Source organism: Melanostigma gelatinosum (genome assembly GCF_949748355.1).
Source record: "Melanostigma gelatinosum genome assembly, chromosome: 16".
Lineage (NCBI taxonomy): Eukaryota > Metazoa > Chordata > Actinopteri > Perciformes > Zoarcidae > Melanostigma > Melanostigma gelatinosum.
Genome location: NC_136649.1, coordinates 11,776,507 through 11,796,335, shown reverse-complemented (window position 1 = coordinate 11,796,335; position 19,829 = coordinate 11,776,507). Strand labels below are relative to the sequence as shown.

General features: G+C 42.7%; 3 protein-coding genes across 5 annotated transcripts in view; 2 read left to right on the top strand and 1 right to left on the bottom strand.

Moving 5' to 3' along the window:
- The first annotated feature begins 2,314 nt into the window (after positions 1-2,314).
- Positions 2,315-6,236, top strand: LOC306789896 (interferon-induced protein 44-like). Of its 2 annotated transcripts, none has more exons than XM_079285977.1 (8): positions 2,315-2,417; positions 3,311-3,822; positions 4,011-4,062; positions 4,512-4,707; positions 4,945-5,097; positions 5,223-5,394; positions 5,660-5,760; positions 5,881-6,236. In XM_079285977.1, exons 2-8 carry the CDS (start codon positions 3,342-3,344, stop codon positions 6,136-6,138), a joined length of 1,413 nt encoding a protein of 470 aa, XP_079142103.1. In that variant the 5' UTR covers positions 2,315-2,417; positions 3,311-3,341; the 3' UTR covers positions 6,139-6,236. The 2 variants fall into 2 exon arrangements, with proteins under 2 accessions (XP_079142103.1, XP_079142102.1); XM_079285976.1 differs by having other exon boundaries at positions 2,326-2,431.
- A 460-nt stretch (positions 6,237-6,696) lies between these two features.
- On the top strand, positions 6,697-8,255 carry LOC306790823 (growth arrest and DNA damage-inducible protein GADD45 beta-like). The gene is made up of 4 exons (XM_079287336.1): positions 6,697-6,822; positions 7,463-7,564; positions 7,716-7,929; positions 8,132-8,255. Exons 1-4 carry the CDS (start codon positions 6,785-6,787, stop codon positions 8,234-8,236), a joined length of 459 nt encoding a protein of 152 aa, XP_079143462.1. The 5' UTR covers positions 6,697-6,784; the 3' UTR covers positions 8,237-8,255.
- Positions 8,256-17,842: 9,587 nt separating this feature from the next.
- Positions 17,843-19,829, bottom strand: part of gng7 (guanine nucleotide binding protein (G protein), gamma 7) — a 6,533-nt gene continuing 4,546 nt past the window's right edge. For both annotated transcript variants that reach the window (XM_079286422.1, XM_079286423.1), the window contains exons 3-4: positions 19,733-19,829; positions 17,843-19,547 (exon numbers count right to left, since the gene is read on the bottom strand). The exon at positions 19,733-19,829 is cut by the window's right edge and continues 19 nt beyond it. In XM_079286422.1, the coding sequence (XP_079142548.1) occupies positions 19,422-19,547; positions 19,733-19,813 (207 nt within the window). In that variant the 5' untranslated portion in view covers positions 19,814-19,829 and the 3' untranslated portion in view covers positions 17,843-19,421. The remainder of the gene's footprint in view (positions 19,548-19,732) is intronic.

Below are 19,829 nucleotides of genomic sequence, written 5' to 3'. Positions count from 1 at the left end.
CCATTTTGCTGCTTTTCATGCCACATTTACCAGTTGACGTCCCTTTTCCAGATACTCCCAAATGGCAGGAGTGTGCACACGTTTGTTTATGAAAGCATTGTGGTCGCATCGTATTGCTTTTATTCATGAAAATGATATTTGTCTGATTTGCACAGATAATGTATGTATCGTAAAAAGAGTCTTGCATTGTACCTGTAATGAAGAGTTCCCAGTGTGTGGTCAGGTGTTTGCTGTGAGCACTGTAAGCAGACATGAGGTGAACAGTGCTGTGTGTTGTACCTGCTTTCGACAAGTATTGTGCCTCAGTCACTGTTGACCTTGCCCTCTCCGCAGAGCAAACTGACGAGATGCGATGTATCTGATGTTGAGTGATAATCTGAGATTATTGACTCTGAGATCATCGAATCTGAGTGTGCAACAACAAATCTGTCGACAGGGATTAGAGTACCAGATTAAGTTTGATAGCATTACAGCAATCATCTCATTAGGAACGGTACTGTAATTGTAATCCATTACAGGAGCTTAAAATCATGCTAATCAGGAATCCGACAGCAAATGCTTTTGTAGAAATTGATGTTAACTTGTAATCTTACTAAAAAAAAAACGTTAAAAGTGATGACATGTATTTAGATTGTTGATATGATGGATATGATAATATAGTTTATGGTAGACAAATATTTCGCACGGCATAAAATCGTAAGTGAGTTTCATAACAGCTTTCTACTGTGCTCTGTCAATACGAATGCATTAGATTGCATTCATATTTGGAATAAAGTAATCCTGATACGGACACTGAAATGACTGAATGGCTGGAATCAAATCGACTGCAGTACACACCGACACTGTATTTTATGAGTCCCTAATTTCCTGGAAAGTTTTCTGGAATTATTAGTTGTTAATTATTCCAGCATACAGTTTGACACATATAAAGGGAATATTTTTCCAATAATAAAAGACTAATGAATGAATATTTACTGTGGTCTAAATGGAGCAGTTCTTTCAAGGAAATTATTCTGGAAATATACAAATGCTTTTCCTGTAATTAGTATCAAATTATTAAGATTTTTCCTTCACAGGAAATTATGAAGACATTACAAATCTGTAAAATAAAGCACACATATATAATGTGATGGATTGCATTATATTCTCTCCAGACCTGTCTGTCCACTGTTTTTTTTATTTCCTTTTGTCCTAGTCTGGATGTCCAAGAACGGGTGTCATATTCTGGTGGGATGTAAATCAATCACAACTGATTGTCTCAGTTCACACAAATGTGGCACACAAGAGTTTCCTCAATACCAAAGCATGAGATCACAAAGACGCCACCAACCACTTTCCCCTTCGTCCCCAAATACATAAAACAAATGTAATTTTGTTTCTGTATCTCTAAATGATCGAAAATAGATTTTATAATTATATAAATTCACATTTCAACTTTTATCATGGGATTGTACTATCCTTGAGATTTGTTTCGTTTTGTGAAATCATATTTCTTTTCTTTTTATTACACTTCTGCAAAAGGCTGCCAGATTAAATGATGTATTGGCCACGGGGGGATGAAGTATTGCCACCACAAGGTAGCAAAGTGAATAGTAACTGTGTATGTGTCCCGCATGTATAAAATACTGTATGTACTGTATGTTGTTTCATTCATGACATTCATGAAGACAGAGAGTAAAGCACTGTGGCAGAGCGATGGGATGAACAAGTAGAACCTTTCACTTTGTAATTGTCTGTAAGTAATACATACAGTAACAATGTCCAAATGTGTGGGTTGTGGGGCCGGGACTAATGTATGAATAAAGAATGTGCATCACCATTCAAACGTGTCTGCTTTACACAACAACACATGATACGTTTTTAAAATATACATTACAAAACAGTATAAATTGCGAAAATAAACTCTACCTTGAAAACAAGAATCAATAACAGTATTTGAATGTTATGCGTATATGATAAATGTAACACTGAATGGGGCCATTTTGCAGAAATGATTTTAAGACATTTTGTTGCCAAAACCTTTTTACCATTACTTGATGATTTTTTAATGCAGGACTTGTAACAGAATATTCAGTAAATCTCCCACCACCACTGAATGCAACTGACCAAAATATAATAAGTCAGTCAGCCACAATTGTGGACCAATTTCAGAAACAAAAACAAAATAGGGCCCAGGTTGAAAAACACAGAAGTATCCTCTAACAGAGCATTTTAAATCGAAAACAAAATCTCGCTTCATGCCAACTTCCTTTGCATACCTATATTCCAATAGTATGGACACTCCCACATGCAGGGCTGGGCAGCCAAGAAGTTATTTTTTCACATCACGGTAGTTTCATTTTCTTTTTCCCCGGGACGGAGAAACAAAGATCAACTTAACTACAGCGGCCTGCTGCATTCTACCAAAAGACTTTTAGGTATTTTACTGCAGGTGAGTTTGATAACCTTCAACTGCATCGACTGTTATTCTGTGTCATTGGTTAAGTTTCAATTATCGATCAGTGTGGTTTTGTCCGTCGATATACTTTCGCTTTGTCTTTGATGCATTTTCCTCATCCGTCATCTTCTTAATAACAAAGAAATACAGTTGTGGGATGTTGACAGTATTTGCTGTAATGTTTACATGATGTATCATGGAAATTAATACAGCCATTAGGTACAGCTACGACTTATGTAGAACAAAGCACAAACGCCATTTTACACGTGAAAGTCACGTTTTTTTTCACATGGAATTGTAAAGTTATAACTGATATTTCACGTGAAATTCAGCAGTGGTGGAAAGTGACAAAGTGAATGTACTGTACTTGAGTGCAATTTTCACTTAACTTATTTCTACTTCATACTACTCCACTACATTTATCTGACAGCTGGAGTTAAATGTTAACATTTTCTCTTCCCCAACCAGTCAATTCACAACTCCTCCGATTCATCTTGTGACCCTGTGACGAGGAGCTACAACTCCTGTTACAACAATAAAATCTCTGAAATCTTTGTAGTCTTCACAATATGTCAGCTGCGCACCAATATGTCTGTTAAAAACTCTGCACTCAAGTTTCACATTTTGAATACAGAACTTTAACTAATAATGTAATATTTTCACATTGTAATCTTGATAGTAACACATCACCTTTGAAACACATGTCTCTTGTTGAATGCATTTTATATGAGGTTGCATGTGATTTTGGACACTTCACATCATATTTAGTGATCATATTTCACATGCCAACACTTTTTGCTTTTTTAAGTAATGAACAGTATGCCTTGTTAGAAAACTCTACCATGATATCTAATCATAGTGCTGCATCTTCAGCTGTGTTTGGACAGTCTACCCTACCGTCGTCATGCCTGTCGTTACTTCAAGCCTGTCTGAAGATCAGCGGAAGAAGCTGCTCTCTCTCCTGGGCCATGTCAGGATGCACCTGCTCTACAAAGCCAGCGTCCACGGCTTCACTGCTTTGGCTTTTCACAACCGCTGTGACATACAGGGGCCCACTGTCATCGTCGCCTACAATGACGGTGGCTTTGTCTTCGGGGCCTACACCTCTCAGGACTACACCCAGAGCGGAGCGAAAGTCTCTGATGAGGAGGCCTTCCTCTACAGCATCAGCGCAGGAGGAAGCAAACCACTGAGGGTGGCAGGTATCAACCGACAGTGTGCTTTCACAGATGAAGCCACCGGTCCGAATTATGGTGCCTTGGTGTTCCTGCATGAGAACGTTGCTAAGATCGTGTCCAACCCAGGGGAGAACTTCACCTTTCAGGCTGCAGAGATGCACGGAGAAGACTTGGCACTGACTGAGTTTGAAGTGTATCGAGTTGAAGGTGTGTGGTGATAAGGATGTGTGTTATCTTTAAAGTAAGTTTTTATACGGAATTAGCTTATGTGTTGATTCATTTATGCAATGAACTGACCAAGAATGGCATTGTTTTATTAAAGTGGACTGTAGCGAACTAGTGTTGAATAAAATATGTCATCATGTTTCAATTAACTTGTGTGAACATTCCTGCAGGTTTGGGAGATCTCCTGGCCAAACCCTGGAGGAACATTCGCTGGACTGCGGAGTATGTAGAAATCTTTGCCAACTTTTTGCACAATTAATAAAAAAGGTGTGATTCGAGTAAATGGCAAAAGTAAAGAACCAAGTGTCTAAATCCACCTCTTATTTAATGGTACGACTAACTTTGCTTTAAATAGAAAAATATGTACACATTTTGTATTATTGTTGTGAGATTGTCGCCTCTTTTAATTTGTAATTTAAAGAGCAACTTAACAGCAGCTTAACGTCTGGTCGTTGTCGACCTCCAGTGGTTTAACTCCTCACGTTGCTGCAGTGATGTAGAACTGTACTCCAAGGTGTGTAGGTACACTGTGACATCACTGTTGGGTGTGGTTACAGGTGCAACACGCTTGAAACCTTCAATCTTTCTACATTAAACATAACCATTAAACGAATCCTCTGCAGCTAACATGTAGGCTTAAATGTCTTGTGTATCATTTGTGTTCCCTCCAGGAGAAGGCAGCAGTTGATGAAGGACATTCAGAACTATGATCCTGAGATCAAAACAGTCCAACAAGCCCGAGTGTCGTTGGTGGGGCCCGTCGGGGCCGGCAAGTCGACCTTCTTCAACTCCGTCAACTCGGTGTTTCGAGGCAACATGACATCCCAGGCCATCGCTGGTACAGCAGGGAAGAGTGTGACCACTCAGGTGCTGGCACAAGTTTTACTCTTTGTGATACTCTGCCGATATGTCTGTTGTTTTTGCTGCAGCCTAATCGTGAATGTCAGCTTATAACCTGCAACAAAAACAGCAGAGAAAAACATGAAAAAGGACAATATTTTACATTTTGTAGTTCATATACAGGTTGACATGCTTTGATTGTAATATGAACGTAAAACGGATTCCACATGCTCTAATCATACTACATTTATGTCGCTCCTGCAGTTCCGCACCTACACCATGAAGGCAGGGAAAGGTGGTGGACTTGTTCCTCTGATCCTGTGTGACACAATGGGGCTGGAGGAAAACGCTGAGGCTGGTTTGAACATTGAGGACTTGGTCAACATCTTCAGAGGTCACATAAAGGATCGCTACCAGGTCTCTTATAACTATCTACCTAATTACTCACATCTTCATCCAACTGATTTAGTGGTAAGAATGTAGGATGCTTTGTTGAGTGATTAATAACAAATTATTCTCGTTCTGCTTTATTTGTTCCTCAGCTTAATCCCTTAACGCCACTCCAGATGGACTCTCCTGGCTTTAAGAAGCAAGCGACCCTGAATGATGCGATTCACTGTGTGGCTTATGTGGTCGACACCTGCAAGGTCTCCCTCCTCAGCCAAAAAATGCTGGACAAGTTTGCTGACATCCGTAAAAAGACCAACAACCTGGGTTAGCAGTATAAGAGTATTATTTTTATCGTGGTTCCACCATTTCACCGTTTATATCTTGTTAGTTTTTATGTTGAAATAGTTACATTACAGACACGTCCAACATCTACACAAGAGTTTTCTTTGTGTACAACAATTCATTTAGCCTTTTCCCATGCTGAATTATATTTCTCTTGTTGCTGTAATGAATCTTAGGGTCAGTAAACTTTGACTTTATCTTCTTCAATCTGGTCTTTTCTACTACCTTTTCTTCTGCTCTCTTATAGGAATTCCTCAGATTCTGCTGATGACTAAAGTAGACGAGGCCTGTCCGCTGGTGGCAGAAGACTTAAAGAATGTTTATCGCAGTGTTTACATCCAGAGGAAGGTAACAATCATGTTAAGACGCTCAACACAATCATGAGAACAGCGATGCTGTAATCAATGACTTGTTTTTGTGTTGGCGTTGAGAATCGAACCCATGTCCATTTATTTTGCCGTCTTTCAGGCACGGGAGTTGAGTGAGTTTTTTGGCATCCCGTTGTCCTGTGTGCTGCCAGTGAAGAGCTACAGTGATGAGCTGGAGGTGGACCAGGATATTGACATACTGCTGTTGACTGCCGTGCAGCAGATGCTGAACTACACAGACAGCTTCTTTGAGAACCAGGTTATCGAGGGCCGAGAGGTGGTTGATCATCAGGAGCTCTACAGATCCAATGATCTTACTCGTCCAGTTCTATCAGAACAAACCAAACATCATGTCTGAAAGTTACTACTTTCTTTTACTGTTTAAGGAACTTTGAATGCACTTGCATGGATTTTCTGTTAAAAATGCATTATATCTATTATCTGTCATACAGTCACACAATGGAAATAAACGGATAACGGTCTTTGTCTGCACGAATGTCTTACTTGAACATGTATAACTGAATTCAAACTATTGTGACTTTCAGTTTTACAACAGTATAAAGGTTCGTCAGACTTTTCTTTCCCTCAGTCAGCCACCAGATGTCAGTCATCATTTCATAAACTGGTGTCCAGTTATGCAAGCTTGGATGTTGTGAAAAGACGAGGAGCTCATGTTGCACAACTGCATCTGCACAGCTCAACATACTCACGAAGTTTACTTTTACCAATGAATTTAACTGGAATCATTTTTGTTTAATTAGCAACCATGCCTATGCACGCGCACATGTTTTATTATGCACCGAGATGTTGAGTTTCTTTGGAACCAATTGCAAAACTCTGGTGGTTTCGGTGCCGCCCTCTCCTCAGGCCGGTATAAAGAGTGTGACGTAACGTTGCCAACAACAAACGCTGCCAACGCTTCTGCACAGACGCACAGAGGGACTATAAACACCGGACTGCTGTCACGCTTTTCTCACGGGGTTACGTTTTTTTGACTTGCAAACATGATCCCAGAGGAAAGCTTTGTGTCCATCGAGAACAGGTGAGATATGGCGCTCGGTTTTTCTGCACTTTGTCAGATGTGGCTGTAGTTTTATGGCCGTCTGAGCCATGTGGATGGAAAATCATGTGCTGGACAGGAATGCTTCTCTTGCCTCGAGCCTTGCATTGCCTGAACTGCTGAGGCACAATCACACTTTGTGAGTTTAGGTTGAAGACTTTATCTGTCCTGGGTGCAGATATTATCAGTACCAAATACTTTGATATACATTTACCTCATATATGACAGCATATAAGCATAATGCAACTTTTAAAAGTTGTTGCATAATCTTGTTTTTAAAAACATATACTCTAATTATTCATATTTTATAACTTACTTGCACAATAGACTTATGTGAATGCATGTTGCACAGCCTGCATTAAGGCAAGTCCCTCTTTATTTTATCACAATCATCCACATGCATCATAAAACGAATGGGACTGGAGGAGTAACCTCTGATTGCTTTTTATCTGTCTTCTCGAGGACTTTTATTAGGTAAAGGTATTTTAACAGCATTTAATGAAATGGGTTAATACAATATTAGACCCATTTGTTAAAGAACTGCAGCATGTGTATATGACATGACTATTGTGAGGACTTTCCAAGCATGCAAAAAGTTAATTGTTCTGTCTTGCCCTCTCAGGATGCAGTCTGTAGGTCTGGCTCTGGAGGAGTTGCTGGTGACGGCTCAGAAACAAGACTGCCTGACCGTTGGCATTTATGAATCAGCGAAACTTCTTAATGCGTGAGTTGAAACTATTAAGTTAAGCCAATGCCTGTAATGTTTAAGACTCACAAGTAGATGCTTCTCTTGTATTTCAGAAAATAACCTGTGTACTTGAGTGCAGGTGTCTGCCTCAAACTCACAATTTTCAAATTTTCTCCTTCCTCCCCAGAGACCCGGACAGTGTGGTCCTGTGTGTTCTGGCAGCTGACGATGTAGACGATGTGGCGCTGCAGATCCACTTTACCCTGCTACAGTCCTTCTGCTGCGACAGCAGCATTACCATCCTGCGAGTCTTAGGAGTTCAGCGGCTCCAGCAGCTGCTGGGTGCTGTGGATGCCAGAAACGAGGAAGAGCACGGAGACCTCCACTGCATGCTGGTTACGGTATGTTGACTCAGCACAATAGCCCTGTGTTATGTAACTGAAAGGCCAACAATGCATTACGGAGTGTTGTCATGCAGTGCTGGAGGTGAAATGTTGTGATATTGGCATTATTTGAGTGAATATTTATTGCATTGCATTCTGCAGACCAAATTCACCTTAAAGGCTGAACATGAATTTGATGTTGTCTTTGTTTACTGTCTAGAACCCCCAGGCCGACCACTGCAGGCTACAGGAGGTGGGGACCTACTGCCTGGAGAGTCGACGCCTTGACCAGTGGGTGCCTGAACTCGCTCTGCAAGAACGCTGAAGGGTCTGGCACCCGCATACACCAGCGAAGACTGGATCTTTCTGGGTTCAGATGCTAATGAACTGAGGGATCCGTTGTTGCTCGTGCAGGACTGGCCTGGAGTGAACTGGGACGGGCTATCCTGACTGAGAAGCAGGAACCAAGTATACTTCCTTTCAGCAACTAGTGAAACAACCAGAGTGGAGACCGGTTTACAAAATCTGCATTGTGCAGAAGATGCAAACAGAAAAGCAGATTCACATCCAGGCCACATTGTTTTTTTTTACATTGTCTGTATAACTAAATCAAAGCTTCTATTTTCTTCTTCTGTTTGGCTGCTTGCAATGCTTATGGGGGTGTAACAATCAATAACAGGAGTAGCAGCATCAAAAGAAACGTGTCCGCACCTCAACTTATACCTGGAAGACCTGTGTTGTTTGTAAGGACAGGAATGCTGTAATGAAACTATGCCCAGCATTCCTGTGTATTCTGACATGGGAGAGTCCTTGGAGAGAAGGTGTGTGAATGTGTGGTATGCTTGTACAGTACTTGACTCTTTCTTTAGAAATGACTGGGCGTGCAGCGTGTGCGTTCTTCAAATGAGCAGCTGAACCTGCGTAGGACTCGTCACCATGGAAACTGAAATAGAAATGACGTTCATGTTAAAGTCACACAGGATTCATTGGCAATTCAGGACTACAAAATGCCAATGCACAATGCATATTTATTTTATTGTCAACGGAGAATACTGAACTGATGAAAAATATCTGCTGTAAATTGTCATTTTGCTGCAAAAGAAACCGTAGTCGATACCTTTGTGCTTTCAGGATGCTGCTTTGTTTAGACGCTGTTAATATCATATGAACGGTGCTACACTAGTAATTTATTGATTGTATCCATTGTGTGTTTGGCTATTTAAGGTCTAATTGTGTGCTCTGTTGTCTAAGTCAATAAATTATTGTATTCATAGTTGATTTGCTTCTATATCAAGAACTTCATGCTCAAATTTCAAGACAAAAGCCGTGTTTGCATCATCGAACTGGAAAAATAGCTGAGTTTACATTTGGGTTGACGTAATGGGGAAAATGATGCAGACTTTAAGCTCATTCTTTGTTGGTGACGGGGCCTTACGAATTGTCTGGCTAGCTCCCTTGTTGGAGTAAACATAAGTCAGAGAGACAAACTGGGGTTGAGACGGAAACTCTTTGTGTTGGAACAAACAGGCAAAGCAAGCTGACGCAGACCCGCTGTCCCTAGTCAAGAATCCAGGGGGAGGAGGAAGCTGACAGAAAGGTATCTGCTCAAACGTAGAATTCAATATCCCAAGCACTTTGCATTGTAGTTGTGTACATGTTTCACATCACATTATGACGCAAAACCTGTGACTACATGTTGTAGAGGGCTTGGACCTTAACCCTACCCATACCATGGTATCTCAACATGATCAGGTATAGCAAGATGTACCTGCAACACAGTACAAGTGGCTCATCCTGCCCTCTGCCCTCCTCCCACTCTGTTTTGTTTCCACCTTCACCCTCTGCTCTCACATGTCTGCTCACCTTCTCTGACTGCAAAACATAAGAGGGAACATTCAGGCACATGGACCTCCCATATGTTTACTATCGACTATAGTACAGGGGTTTGGCTAGCATGGGGACTGACCTCTGATTGGCTCTGGTTCATCGACCCTAAATCTGATTGGCTTTGACTTGCTGAGGGGTTTGGAAGCTGGGAAGGGACGGCAATGGGTTGAAACTTGGAGGAGATTGATGAAGCAATGCTTCAAAGGGCACAGAGACAGCCAGGGGACTTGTAACAATTACATTCATGTCCCAAGGCTCTGCTCAGCAGTGCTCTTTGTTTGCTCTGTTCTTTGTTTTGTCTGTTTGATGCAACAAGTATTCATCTTTGCATTGTACACTATGTACCAAGGGAGCGCGTGTGTCTATGTGCATAGAATACCTGTAAAGTGAGTGAGGAAAAAAAGACAGGCCTTCCTACATAGAGCACAGAAAGACAAAAAGACTGGAAATATATTCTGTAAATTGCAGCTAAAAATGAACAAGAGTAAGAGTCTACAGCCATGCACAGATGGTGTATGAGACTATATTTATGTTGTGTTTATGTCATATTGGAGTTTGAGACTTTTCAATCGAGCTATAGAGGTTAATTATTCCTATTTTTTCCTGAAAACTCAGATTCCACTAACTAAAACAAAGGTGCCTGAACACCAAATAAATATGGATGCCTCACGTGTAATTAAACCTAAATTAAATGGATGTTATTTAAATGTGATTTTGCCACGGCACAGTATTTCAATCAATGCAACAATTGCTTATTAGCAGTAAACACAAACTGCTGAGGCTGATGGGAATGCCATTCATTTGGCATATTACAATTTTGAGCAGATGACAGAGCTAGAGGAAAAGGTATGTGATCATCAAAGTGCCATGACTTCATTATTTTATCCTATCAAACATTTAAAAGAATTACACAAGAGCGTGTGTTATTATATCATCTTTTTATTAATGTCATCTACTTTTCAATATCATCTTTTTAACAGCAATATCGACAAAATATTAACAGTGTGCAAGAAAACATGAGTTATGGCACATCAGAGAACAGTTACAAAAAATAGATATATTTTCTTCATAATCAATCAAGGCAAAAAGATACATATACTATATGCATACACAGGAGAGCAGAACACAAAAGATGAGTCTCCGGAAGAGCTCAGAGCCGATTCAGTGATGTTTGATTTAAAAGTCCGCACTGAGGAGCCTCAGCTCTCCCCCAACCTGACCTCAAAGTAATTTCACTTTCACTGCACGCTTTGTGTCACAAAACCAGTGGATTTCCATCTCGAGCCATGTGTTCTACTTCAACACTGTTCATTCTGCTGATCTGATAACCCCAATACCAGCATTAACACAATATACGCCACTATAAGGCAAACTAACAACCAACCAATCACACAAACTGTCAGCCAAACCAAAACTTTAGGCTGGCTGTCTCTGATTTTAAGCCCAACCAGATATGGAACGATTGAAATAACAATAATGATAAAAAATAGCATCTGTCAGACATCTCCAGGACAACATCAGTGTGTGTGTGTATGTGCGTGCATGCTTGTTTTATGTTGTGCGATTCCTCTTCAGTTGTTATCCTCTTTGACTTTAGCTGCACCTTGCAAAGTTTTAGTTCAGATGTTCGGATTCTGCAGAAAGCAAACCCCAGATCAGTAATTCTGGGTTACCTTCTACCTTTGCCCGCAGTTTGCACTCAGATCTCTGTTTGTGCATTATGTATCTTCAGCTGGATCCTTTTTGTTTATTCTGTTGAAAGACCACCATTCATGTGAACCTAAATCAGGTTGAATATAAAGGGATTTATTTTATTTAAAGGAATAGTTTGACATTTTGGGAAATACACTTCATGGATAAATTGCTGAGTCTTGAACCCCTTTCTTGTTGGTTTGATAAATATGGAGCCACTGCCAGTCGCTGGTTAGCTTAGTATAAGGACTAGAAAAATGGAGCCTCTGTTGCTTGCCTAGTGCTGACAGCAAGACTAAGATATCACCTGTTCCTTGGTGAGCCTTAGAGGTGACGGGTAAGTTATACCTCTCAGCTCTCAGCTCTCAGCCAAATCTCTGCTGAGCAAATTTGCATATTTCCCAAAATGTCAAACTATTGCTTTAGGTCTCTAAGGCTTTCATGAGTGGTGCAAATATATTGCAGCTAATATAATGTAGCTGAATCAGGCTAAACAGAAAAATAAATTATTTGTCTGATTTGTGGGTTGGGGTTATCATTGGTCATCACTTCATAAATAGCTTCCCACACTTCAACTGAACGATTTTATCTCGTGACAGAATCCTTCTTTACTCTTCTCCAGAATCAGCATCTTACAAATAAAAAGAGTGAGTGGAGGCCATGCATGATGTTCTGAATCAGACAGCGTCACATGACCTCTCCTCCGGTCAGAGTTACCCTGACCTGGAATGGCAGGGCTGCAGTACTGTAACATTACTATGTGGCACTCTGCAGAGCGCCGGAGGCACTGTGTGTTCTTACACTGCGACTCTCTCACTAATATGCACTAACAATTGCTCCATCTCTATTATCGCTTCTCTGCCAAATCATCCCTCTCATCCACCAAACACTTGCACCCAGCACCCACCGGCACGTGCACACACACACACACACACACACACACACCCTTAGCTCCCTCTGTGGCCTTTCTCCAGCTTCTGCTCTCTTCTTACTTTGGGCAACGCCAGCTCTGTGGTTGTAACAAAGACAAATGAGGAATGAAGCTGGCCCCAGAATCATTGAATACAGTGAACATATTGATGCTAATTAGCGATTTAGCCTTGACTTGATCCTTTAACCTTTGACCCCTGACAATCAAACCTAAAAAACCAACAGCAAGAGAGAGTGTGTTATGTGCATGTGTGTGTTGTCCTAGTTGCCTGTCGCCCACCAAAGCCAACACTTGCTAAAAACTTGACCGCTCTGGTGTTAAAGGACAGATCAGGAGGCTGGTTTTTGCCACTGGAATGAGGTCCGGTGTTGATGAATCCTCTAACAGGAAACGATCCTCAACCTGACAGGGCTTTTGTTTCCATCAGGTGTTTGTATTTGTATTGGTGGTTAAAACCATCCTCCGCTATCGCGAGCCTCTATAAACCTGAATGACAAAAACAAAAATGAAGACAGACATGATCTTGACTGACAGAACAGAATAAGTAGTACCAAAAAAAATCCAATATCCACAGTAAGAGAGTCTGTGTTTAGATTTTGTATCTTACAAACACTGTACAGGGTAATACTCAACTGACCAGGTTCCATGGACTCCATAGAAAGAAGAAACTCAAAAAATAAACCCAAAACAGCTACTCTTCAACTTATCACTTCTGCACATGTCTGAAAGAAAGTTTATACATTTAGTTTGTTTCTCTTGACTTCATTTTTTTTTTTTCACTTCAGCTTTTACAATCAAGTTTGGTTTGTCAGAGAGGAGGAGCATTGTGGAGGAGAGGACAGATGAAAACCAGGAGGGGACAGCTGGCTCCTACCGATCCAGTCCCTGACCAGTTTGAGCTCATCTACTGGGGAGACTGGACATTTGAAAGACTGGTAAAGAACAGGTAATTGTTATTCTATTCAGATTTAAAGCAATAATTATTCTATATGCTGTTAATTGAAGCAACTGATTGTGTTCCCAATTATTGCCAATGCATTTCAGGTGTGAGTGTGTCATGTGACTGTCTATTTAAGCTGATGCACCTGCGCAGAATAAAATACGTGTTTTCTCAGAACTTGACCCAGTGGCTGCAGATTGTTTGTTCTCCCAGGTTTAAATGTGTTGAGTCGGTATATCTCTAGTCAAGCTCAGCAGAACAGGTTATGGGCCCAGATGCGTTAGACGTTTGTGCAAAGAGATATCCGGCGTGAGTAGCCACTGAGAGACATTTGCTTGTGTGCGTATCTCACGGATTGGAGTGCCAGCACCATGAGCGGACATACGAGTTCACGTTGGTCTCGTCTTGTTTTTAATGGGGACGAAAAGAACTATGAACTGTGGGAGACAAAGTTTTTGGGACATCTGCGGTTGCAGAAACTGAAGGACACCATTTTGAATCAGCCCGCCGATGGCGCAGAAGAAAACGCACTGGCTGAGGATGCGGCGAAGAACGCGGAAGCGTACGCGGAACTGATCCAATTCCTTGATGACAAAAGTTTGTCTCTGGTCATGCGAGAGGCAGCGGATGACGGGCGTGGAGCGCTCAGGATTTTGCGTGACTATTATGCAGGCAAGGGTAAGCCCCGCATTGTATGCCTGTATACAGAACTGACTTCTTTGCAAAAGATGAGTAGTGAGAGTGTGACTGACTATGTCATACGTGCTGAGATTTCGATCACAGCGCTGCGTAATGCTGGAGAGGTTTTAAGCGATGGACTATTGGTTGCAATGATTTTGAAGGGGCTGCCAGACTCATTTAAGCCTTTTTTCCATTTTTATCACTCAAAGTTATGAGACTCTCTCTTTTGCGGAGTTCAAGACTAAGTTGCGCAGTTATGAGAGCACTGAAGGTATGCGCACAGCTGCGGCCGACGACAATGTCATGAGGGCCCAGGCGCATCCAAGGAGGGCTGCCCCAGCAGGCGCAGGTGCACGCAGCACCGAGAGCGGGGACATTGTGTGTTTCCGTTGTGGCCAGAGAGGTCACAAGGTAAGAGACTGTCAGCGTGGTCAACAGTGGTACGGCCAGGGCGAGAGTACCGGACGGCGAGGAGGATGGCGACAGTGGCAGCGGGACAACGCGCGTGGAGTGTCCGAGGAGATGGATGACAACACCTTCGTGTTCAAGCTGGTGACCAGCGAGCCAGGAAGCGGTGTCACCAGAAAGGGCTTGATGGTGGACACCGGTGCGACGGCGCATATCATCACTGACCTGGCGAAGTTCAAGAACTTCGATGACCGATTCCAGTCCGAGACGCACTGCGTGGAGCTGGCCGATGGCACAAGCTGCACGGGGGTCGCGGAGCGCAGAGGAGACGCCGAGGTGTGTCTGATCGACAGCAGGGGGCGGCACCTCAGTACCACACTGAAGCAGGCGCTGTACATCCCCTCGTATCCCCAAGACATCTTCTCCGTGAGAGCTGCAACTTATCGTGGGGCAACGGTGATCTTCAAGGAAGGAGAAAACGTCTTGCAGTATAGAGACGGTACGCGCTTCCTCATTTATGAGCATAACAGACTGTTCTATTTGCCTACTGTGTCAGTAAACAATGACTGTGATGATCAATGTATGAGCTGTCATGATATTCAGACGTGGCACGAGATTTTGGGGCACTGTAATTTTGATGATGTCATGAAGTTAGAGAATGTTGTGGATGGAATGTCAATCAGGGGTAAAGCGTCCAAACCCATGATATGTGAAGTGTGTACTCAGGGCAAGTTCACTCAGAGCAGAAACAGGAAGCCTGATGTGAGGGCCAAATCAGCCTTAGAGCTGGTTCACACTGACTTGTCAGGCCCCATTGACCCAGAGTCCAAGGAAGGGTATAGGTATGCACTTTCCTTTACTGACGACTATTCAAGTGCAGTGTTTGTGTACTATCTAAAGTACAAGAGGGACACTGTAGAAGCCACAGAGAGGTTTCTAGCCGACACAGCCCCATATGGGAAAGTGAAGTGTATCAGGTCTGACAATGGTACAGAGTTCACAGGGCAGGGTTACCAAGCTCTACTGCGTAGGAATAGAATCAGACATGAAAGATCAGCACCATACTCACCACACCAGAATGGCACTGCTGAGCGTAACTGGAGAACCCTTTTTGACATGGCGAGATGTATGCTCTTGGAGAGCCAGTTAGCCAAGGAGCTATGGCCGTATGCGGTCCAGACAGCAGCAGTGGTGAGGAATAGATGTTTCAACAACCGCACTAGAGAGACACCTTACTTTATGCTGACAGGAAGGAGACCTAATGTCTCCAGGATGCAGAAGTTTGGTACTGTATGTTACGCCTACAGGCAGGACAGGAAGAAGCTAGAGTCAAGGTCTGACAAGGGCATCTTCGTTGGTTATGACAAGAACAGTCCAGCCTATATGGTCTACTACCCTGACAGCAGGAAGGTGATGAAGCACCGACTGGTGAGGTTCATGTCCTGTGTTGAGGGACAGCAGACTGATGACATGTCCGACGATGACACTGGTGTGCAGTCTAACGCAACCAGACCTGACCCTGACCAACCCGAGCAGAACGACATCCCAGAAGCTAGGCCAGGTCCAAGCCAGATAGGCCTACAGACAGGTGGAGTCAAGCCCGAATCCCAGTCTCCACGGAGATACCCTGCTAGAGAGAGGAGGAGGCCAGACTTCTATGGGATAGAGAGTGATCAGGCTCAGATCAACATTGATTATTGCTACAGGATGGTTTGTAATGTACCACAGACGTTCAGAGATGCTGTGTCTTCATCCAACTCAAGTAAGTGGATAGATGCAATGGATGAGGAGATGAAGGCACTGAGGGATAACAACACATTTACTCTGACCACCTTACCTGAGGGCAAGAAAGCAGTGGGGGGTAGATGGGTGTATACTCTCAAAACCAATGTTGATGGATCTGACAAGTACAAGGCCCGCTATGTAGCCAAGGGATACAGTCAACGGATGGGTGTAGATTATGGAGAAACGTTTTCTCCTACTGCCGACCTGACTAGTGTGAGAGTGTTGATGCAGAAAGCTGCCCAGGAGGATCTGATCCTGCATCAGATGGATGTTAAAACCGCCTACTTACATGCACCAATTGATTGTGAGATTTACATGGAACAGCCAGAGGGTTATGATGTAAAATCTCAGACAAATGGGAAGATGGTGTGTAGACTAAAGAAGTCACTATATGGGCTTAAACAATCAGGTAGAAACTGGAACATAATGTTGCATGACTATCTATGTGAAAATATGTTTGTACAGAATCCAGCCGATCACTGTGTTTATGAGAGAGAAACGGAACATGACAAGGTGATCCTACTGATCTGGGTTGATGACCTGGTTATTGCAGCCAGTGATGAGAGTGCTTTAAAAGCAGTGAAAAAGATGCTTGCTGTGAAGTTCCAGATGAAAGATTTGGGCAGACTGAAGAATTTTCTTGGTATCACTTTTGACCAGTGTAATGGATGTGTGACCATGTCACAGCAGAGCTATGTTGACAAGCTGCTTGACAGGTTTAATATGCAGGATTGTAAGCCCAGGTCAACACCTTGTGAACCAAAGCTGCATTACACTGATGAGAAGCTAGGTGACCCCAGAAAATACAGAGAGGCAGTGGGTAGCCTAATCTACCTAACCTCATGCACCAGACCTGATCTGAGCTTTGTTGTAAGCAGACTGTCACAGCATTTCAGTGAGCCGACAGAAGAGCAGTGGACAACTGTTAAGCATGTACTGAAATATTTGAAGGGCACAAATGACAAAATGTTGTGTTACAGAAAATGTGATGAGCTGAGGTTGTTTGCTTACAGTGATGCAGATTGGGCAGGTGATGCAACTGACAGACGCAGTACAACTGGTTATTGTGTTAGTCTGAGTGAGAATGGTCCTCTGATTTCCTGGAAGACCAAAAAGCAGCCAACGGTAGCACTGTCAACTTGTGAGGCAGAGTATATGGCGTTGGCCGCAACCACACAAGAGTGTCTTTACTTATCTCAACTGCTTGAACATCTTGATGACTGTCTGTATGATGTACCTAAGATTTTTGAAGATAACCAAGGTACAATTGCATTAGCCAAGAATCCAGTGAGCAGACAGCGATGTAAGCACATTGATATAAAATACCATTTTGTGAGATCAACTGTTAATGACTGTAAAGTATGTTTGGAGTATTGCCCAACAGACCGGATGGTAGCTGACCTGATGACAAAACCAGCTACTAAAGCAAAGCTACTTACTTTTTCCATGTTCTTGTTTGGGGCATAGCCAGTTAAGTGCAGTTGGTTTCCATGTTTTTCCCCTTGTATGATTTATGGTTGTCAATAATGTGTGATCAAGTGGGGGTGTTAATTGAAGCAACTGATTGTGTTCCCAATTATTGCCAATGCATTTCAGGTGTGAGTGTGTCATGTGACTGTCTATTTAAGCTGATGCACCTGCGCAGAATAAAATACGTGTTTTCTCAGAACTTGACCCAGTGGCTGCAGATTGTTTGTTCTCCCAGGTTTAAATGTGTTGAGTCGGTATATCTCTAGTCAAGCTCAGCAGAACATATGCATTAAAACAAGACATATCCGCTTCCTCTATACTACAGAGGCAAACTAAAACACTTCCACATTTACACAATCCAATGCAATATATCTCTTCCCATAACCTTGTAAAAAATGCCAATCAAATGAATCAAACATAAGCAGAGAAAGTAAGAAATAATTAATTTCTAATTTTCAGGACAGCTTCACTTTTACTTTTTAAGTTTGGGTATTTCTCCTCCAGCCTTGCAGTCCTTGCAGACTGATTCTCGTGTGTGGTCAGTCTGCGACCTCTCCCTCTCTCAGGGTAAAGCACAGGGAGGCTTGATAGAAACTTTCGTTTAAGATTCGAGCAGGTAATACCCCTGGCTTACAACCAGATCTCCTATTGTTTCATTAATGCTGGCATTTAACGTCAGACAGGAAGAGAAACCTGATCAGCCAGGGGCAACACCTATGTCAAAGCGAAACAAAAAAATACAGGATTATCTTAGCTATTAAGTAATGCTTCAACAAAATATCAAAACGTATACATTGAGTTCACAAACAGGTATTTCTTAATAGAAATGCAGTAAACGTCCAGGGTTAATAGCTTGAGTTCTGTGTAGAGCAGTTGTTCCCCTCATAGGTGCAGATCTGAGGTCAGCTTAGACATCGATTTCGACCAACAGCAGCCATAATGAACTGAAGTGGAATCAATGACAGCAGATCAGCATCTAGAGATGACTTTCTGTACAGGTTGGCACAGCTGGAGGTTTGGCCAGAGGCCACAGGCAGAGAAGGTCTGTTGAAACAGGTCTGGGTGGGAACATGCTAGCCCGATAAAGGCAAAGGCTTTAGCCACTCGCTCCAAAATTACCCTGCACAGGCAGGTTCGTGGGCAAAGCTCTCAGACATTTTTTTTAACTCCCACAAAAAAAAGCTTTTAATGGGACACCAGGTCATGTTTGGCACGGTCGGCATAAGCGGCTACCGTCCATTGCTGTTGCCCACATGCATCCTCCCACTCCTTGCCTATGGCACTGCTGTCCGCCCTTTACCCAACCCCTCATTTCATGACAAGAGAAGGAAAAAAAGATCCTGGTTTCCTACTGATTATTAATGTCCAATTCCCTTTTAAAGTTAAGCTGACACTTGTAGTTAATTTACCAGCATATGTGAATATTACCAAAAGCACCTTGGATCATACTCAGTGATATACTGATCTCAGCCACCGAGAGAACGAGATACCTGCACCCTAGCTGTGGCTACGGGGTATGGCGCTTTTCCAGAGAGGCTATTTTGGGAGTGTGTGTGTGTGTGTTTGTGTGTGTGTTTCCATGAGTGTGTGCATATGCTGGACTTGAAGTGTGTGTTTGCACGTGTGTGTCTCGGGATCAATTTAAGTTTTGAACGTGCATGTCATGTGTGTCTGTATGTGAATGTGTGTTTGTGTGGCAGGAGGAGCGTAGCGCGGCTATAGGATGATGCAGGGCTTCTTGTCCTTGAAAGGGTTTTCAGAGGTGGGAACCCCGACCAGCAGAGGGTCGCTACGAGCGTGCTGCTCACAGTAACTCATCAGTTCTGCTGCTGCTTTAGAAACCTGTTGGGAGAGAGGGAGAGGTGAGGGATTTAAATAGGGGAGGATATGTGGAGAGAAATTGGACAAGTAGGGGAAAAGATGAAAGGGGAAGAAGGAGAAGAAAGAGAAAAGTATAAGGAAGGAAAGGGCAGATGTGGATGAATAATCACGCTCACAACAAACATGGCAGTAAACTATCGTCCGACCTTAATGCGTTCAATCCCCGCCTCAATCCTCAGCTGTTCCACCAGTTTCCTGGCCTGGGCGATATTATTAGTGGTAGACATACTGATCCATCAGAAT